This window comes from Cyprinodon variegatus, unplaced genomic scaffold (assembly GCF_000732505.1).
Source record: "Cyprinodon variegatus isolate N-32 unplaced genomic scaffold, C_variegatus-1.0 Scaffold82, whole genome shotgun sequence".
Classification (NCBI taxonomy): Eukaryota; Metazoa; Chordata; class Actinopteri; order Cyprinodontiformes; family Cyprinodontidae; genus Cyprinodon; species Cyprinodon variegatus.
This window is the reverse complement of record NW_015150535.1, coordinates 1024834-1030853: the sequence shown is the minus strand read 5'-3', so window position 1 is coordinate 1030853 and position 6020 is coordinate 1024834. Positions and strand designations below refer to the sequence as shown.

The 6020-nt window shown below is 38.4% G+C and overlaps 1 protein-coding gene across 1 annotated transcript in view; it reads right to left on the bottom strand.

The window, feature by feature from the left end:
• The window catches only part of LOC107083739 (probable voltage-dependent N-type calcium channel subunit alpha-1B), a 270890-nt gene that overhangs the window by 74832 nt on the left and 190038 nt on the right, over positions 1-6020 (bottom strand). The window contains exons 26-29 of the mRNA XM_015373178.1: positions 5105-5234; positions 4517-4576; positions 2474-2580; positions 921-932 (exon numbers count right to left, since the gene is read on the bottom strand). Of these exons, the coding sequence (XP_015228664.1) occupies positions 921-932; positions 2474-2580; positions 4517-4576; positions 5105-5234 (309 nt within the window). The remainder of the gene's footprint in view (positions 1-920; positions 933-2473; positions 2581-4516; positions 4577-5104; positions 5235-6020) is intronic.

Below are 6020 nucleotides of genomic sequence, written 5' to 3'. Positions count from 1 at the left end.
TGGAATCCTCAGGTTCTGAGTTCCAGCCCCACTCCATCAGACTGCCACTCTGCGTCTCTGAGCAAGACCCTTAACCCCTGATTGCTCCCCGGACACCGCAGGATGGCAGCCCACTTCTCTCCAAGGGGATGGGTTAAATGCAATGTGACATGAGTAAAAGTTCAATTATTATTATTATTTCCCAGGAATTGGGGAAAACAAGTTAGACTGAAGCAGAATTAATGTTTTTGAAGTTATTGGTGTCAGCTTTAGTTTTTTTAATCTACAAAGCCTATTTGGGATATGAAAGAAAAATAAACAAAAGCAGACACTGCTGATCCTTCTACAAGCAGTACTTTAATTTAGATTAGTTCAACCTCCCTCAACTTTTAACTCCTTTTGTTTGCTACCAAACAACAGATCCAGGATCATCCTTGCATTGTGAACACAGCCTGTTAGCAATGTCTATGAGAGCAAAGAAGAAATTAATGACAAAGAAAAATTGACGAATGGAAGGTCAATGTAAGAAACAAACAAATGGAATTTTTATTTATACGTTTATATCAAACAACATTGAATGTACTTATTATTATTTTCCAAAAAAATAAAAGTTATAGAGAAAAGCGGAATGAATAAATTAACATTATAAAAGAAAAAAATCCAAGAATTTTGAGAGTATTTGGGTCGATAGCAGATCTATGCCAAATGATTTCGAAGCAGGTAGTTGCAGTTAAATAGCTGAATGTTTGCTTATATAACAAAAAACTGAATAAATGCCAGTTTCCTCAATGATGACTCTGATGATAATGACAAAATATGACATTTAGCTGCGAGATGAAGGCCGGCGCGGGACTGTAAACTCAAACGACACCGGGCTGATGGACGTGGAGGAAAGCAAGAGGACGCAGACAGAAATGAAGCAAGAAAGAGCAGGCAATTACCCCATGAGGCTCCTGAAAGCAATCCAAGCCAGGAAACAAAGACAAAAGAGGACAGAAAAGTGGCAGAGGCAGACAGAGCGACAGAGAAAAGACAGAGAGAAGCCGCCAAAGCAATAAGAGAATCAGATCTCAGTGACAGGAAAGGGTTACAAAGCAGAATCTGTATGTGAGAAATAGTATGAGGAAAGAGTAAACAAGTCATATACAAGAAAACATTAAAACAACAACCTGTTCAAATGTCTAAAGGCGCCTGTAAAATACAGCTCGATTAGATGCTGTTATTGTATGGAGTGAACTTCATTCCATTATTGTTGCAAACAAAGAACATATTTTGTAAAAAAATTAAAATAAAAAATAAAATAAACACAAAAAAACATGTTGCATAAACAGAAATAAAACAAAAATAATAAAAAAAAATCACTTTGCAGAACTTATTAATCCTTAATTCTTAGTTTGCAGAACGACTTTGCTGTTTTCCTAGATTTATCTTCTTTTTTTTATTTCTTTTTCCACATTTTCTTTCAAATTTTATTTGGTCAAATTTCTCCTTTTCAGATTGAGTTTTATTAACATTTTAAATTGTGTTTTACAGTTTATGTTCTTCTCTCGTCAAGCCCAATACAAATGCTTGCACTTGAACAATAAAAATGTTGTTAGCATCCATGCAGAACAATAAAAATTCGTGTTTGCTCCTCATTTCAAAGGAATAAAGTAAAGATAATGTAATTTGGAATCTGTAACCAGTCGAGAATGCAATTCGGAAAACTTATTCGGAATAACAGAAATTTGAAAATACGAAATCTGTTTAAAAAATAGAAAATATAAATTTGTAAAAAAAAAAAATTAGCAGAAAAAAATTATAGAACAATAAGAAAAGATTAAATCTGAAAAAACAGCAGCTCTTTGCTTTTAACAATAATGGAACATTATTCACTCTATATTCTCAAACCATCTGAAACACATTCATATCCTGGTCTGTCTGTAAAGTGAGGGTGCATCGATCCATCCATCCAGCATTGAAATTGATCAAAATCAATCATTACTTAGCCGGTGATTTCCCCTGCTGAATACACATACTTCAATCGAAGGTCTAATTTTCCAGCATGGGTTGAGTTTTCCTGCTGCAATAAAATCTGTTTATTTAATGATTAATTACACATTTCCTCCATGGTGTTCCAATAAATATGTAAACAAGGTGCCTTTAACTTCTCAAAATGTCTCCAACAAAAACAGCAGCTTTTACCTGACATTGTGGGAGCGATTGACTGCACAGCTGTAATTATGTACCAAACGGAGCCCTAATAATGCTAAGAATAAAAGTCCTTCTGACCCTCAAGCAAATAAGAAAGACTGTGTAGAAAACAAGAGAAATCTGACTTAGTGGTGAACTCCAGGTTACATTTAAGTCTGAAGATAAAGAAAGCAAAATTAATTTATGTGAAAAGCACCAGAAGAGGTTAAAACTGTTTCTGTAACTTAGTGTGGTTTGATCTGGTGTATCAGGAAGTTAAGTTGAATGAGCACGACTAAAGGATATGATGAAAGAGACTTACGAGCAGGCGAAGGCCACCAGAGCTCCACTGACCACAATAAAATCAAGGATGTTCCAAAGGTCACGAAAATAAGAGCCGGGGTGGAGGAGCAGCCCGAGGTCGATCATCTGGAGTCAGATGTTAAACATAAAGAAAAATCAATGACAAAGCAAAGTCATCATTAAAAAATAATTATGAAAAAGCCAATACTGTAGCCCTCAAAGCTTTCTTCCAATGAGCCCTCTGCAATCACACACAGCTATGAAAGTAGCAGTGGCTTAAATTCACCAAGACTGCATCTGATTTGCTGTAAAATCTGCAGTTTTTTTGGAGGATTCTCTACATCAGTTCTTCCTGTGTCTAACCAGGAATGGAGGAGCAGTTCTTTGATGTAAACCTGCCACGCCTTTTATATTAATATCTCTATGCTAAATGTTTGATTATGTTGAATATTAGCTTTAGGTTTGCAAAATTATGGAAACCAATCTGCTGCAGCTATTTTTCAACAGCTTTGTTTGTTTTTAATCTGACTGTACAGAACATAGGGGGAAGATCCTTTTAAATAATTTATTGCAATCTCATGTTGGTACCTAGACGATAGCTATGGTCTATGCTTTAGAGCTTTTCAGCTGTGTTAGAATGTTATGTGCGTCGGGCACATTCATTATTTTTGTTTCTTTTTTTTCTTTTCCCTTTTATTGTTGTATAGACCTTAGTTGAGTCACGTAAATTTTAGGGTTGATAATTGTTTCTTTTGTAAATGATTCGATTACGTTAATTGGTTGTGATATTGGTCCGCCTATAAGTAGGCTGGGTTTTTCTCTCTCTCTCTCTCCCTTCGAACCTTCTGATCAAGCCACCGTCACAGAGAGAGCGTCCAGACGCGATGCACACGTCTCCCGTCTTTGTAGGCCGCCGCTGACCTCTCCAGCCTGCCATGTGGTATTTTTGTTCGTTAGCCTTTGGTTTTTCACAGATTTTTTGTAACTTTGACCTGGTGGGCTACAGCAGCAGAAGACCACACCGGGTGCCACTCCTTTCAGCTGAGAACAGGAAACTGAGGCTACAATTTGCACAAGCTCATCGAAATTGGACAATAGAAGATTGGAAAAACGCTGCCTGATCTGATGAGTCTCGATTTCTGCTGCGACATTCGGATGGTAGGGTCAGAATTTGGCGTCTACAACATGAAAGCATGGATCAATCCTGCCTTGTACCAACGGTTCAGGCTGGTGGTGGTGGTGTCATGGTGTGGGGATTATTTTCTTGGCACTCTTTTGGCCCCTTGGTACCTATTGAGCATCGCTGCAACGCCACAGCCTACCTGAGTATTGTTGCTGACCATGTCCATCCCTTTATGACCACAATGTACCCAACTTCTGATGGCTACTTTCAGCAGGATAATGCGCCATGTCATAAAGCTGGAATCATCTCAGACTGGTTTCTTGAACATGACAATGAGTTCACTGTACTCAAATGGCCTCCACAGTCACCAGATCTCAATCCAATAGAGCATCTTTGGGATGTGGTGGAACGGGAGATTCGCATCATGGATGTGCAGCCGACAAATCTGCGGCAACTGTGTGATGCCATCATGTCAATATGGACCAAACTCCCTGAGGAATGCTTCCAGCACCTTGTTGAATCTATGCCACGAAGAATTGAGGCAGTTCTGAAGGCAAAAGGGGGTCCAACCCGTTACTAGCATGGGGTACCTAATAAAGTGGCCGGTGAGTGTATGTCCCATTTATACAGCAATTTAGCTATAGCTTTAGTTTCACCACCACGGTTAAAAATATCTGAGAAAACTCTGTAAACATATCTTATTTTACATCGGGCTGATTTCAAAATAAAATTGTAAAATACATTGAAGTATGTCAGTACAATGTGAACAAAATGAAATAGGTTCAGATGGTTTATTCTATTTAGAGAGAATCAAATAGTTAAATCCTCATAGAGCGCAGAAAGATTTCAGTTTCAGCTAAATCGAACATATTATTGCATTTCTGCACTGCATTAAAAAAACACAAAATAGACATTTCTCATGTTTTTAGCTCATCTCACCTTTATCACCATCTCAAACGTGAAGACTCCAGTAAAGACATAATCCAGATATTTAAGAACCTGCAAACAGCAAAAAAAGACTCATGAAGACTCGTCAGCAGGAAGTTTTTCTTCATGGACTCCTTGGAGATAAAAGTGAATGGACTGGATACGCATGTTTCCCTATCAGAGGCTCTGTTTGACACACAGAACACGTCCAAGCACCTTCACCTCAGTTTGCCTCTGTGGTCCTGGCTGAAATGCTAATTAGCTGTGCTTGTCTTTCTAAAAGACAAAGCCAAGCTCACCTGTCTGCATGCATCTTTTCAAGCATGGATATCAAGAGAAATAAAAAATCAAACCCGATGTGTGCCACACTGTGTCATTGTTTTATCAGCCCTTTAACCGCAGGGTCAGTTTAGGACAATCTACTACCTCCACACTACAGCCCTTTCAGTCCAAATGAATCAGGTACACATAATTCAACTTATATCTCCAGTTGCTTGGGTGACCTGGCACATTTTTACATCTTCAAATACACGTCTGCCTGTTTTTGTTGCACTTGTCCCAGCTGTTTATTCATAAGGCCCAGACGTCAGCTTGACTCACGTTGTTCCGGGGAGCGTTGGCCTGCACCGGGTCCTCGGCTGCTAGCGTGATGCTGCTCATGGTGATGACCATCAGGATGCACATTTCAAAGTAGCGCAGGTTGACCACATAGTGACACAGGCGTCGCACCCTGCAAGACCATGTGGATAAACTCAGAGATATGAACAGAGTAGCAGCAGTTACCATTTATTGTGCTGGGCAGAAATATTTGCCCCTTGGAGATGTTTTGCTGGTTTTGGGATTATATTCTCTGATTTAAATGTTTAAAAACATTAAACAAACATATCATGTAATTAAAGAGGCCCATGTGAAACAGTAAACCTATAACTGATGGTGCCACACGTGGCAGCAACAATTATCTTCAAGCATTTTTGCTAACTGGTAAATCTTTAAATCAATGTGGAAGATTTGGTCAACATTCTGATCCAGAATTGTTTTAACAGCTTGTTTCATACATTAAAGGGTTTAGGAGCATGAACAGGCTTTTCATGGTAACACCTTAATTGATTCTCAATTGAATCAAGATGCACTTTTTTGTTTTTATCCATTAAGTGGAGAACCTTTTAATGAACCAATGAGTTGTCACTTTGTGTGTAGAAAGCTGATTCTATGGTTCAGTTAATCCTTCAATAACATGATGATAGTTTTACACCAGATATTATAGGACAGGCATCTTACATAAGTCAACAGTTTGGGTTTCCCAAATGTCTTAAAGACAACTAAGATTTATTTATTTTTTGTGTTGTTTATGCAAGCATCAGTTTTTGCTGACCGAAATATTCCGCAGTGGATGCACCATTTTGCCCGGGCTCTTTTTTTTATTTTTATTTTTTTATGACCAGAACTTCAGCACTGAGGCCCCGTCCACACGAAGTCAAAACGAACACGAAACGCTGATATTTTCCAAAACGTTTGC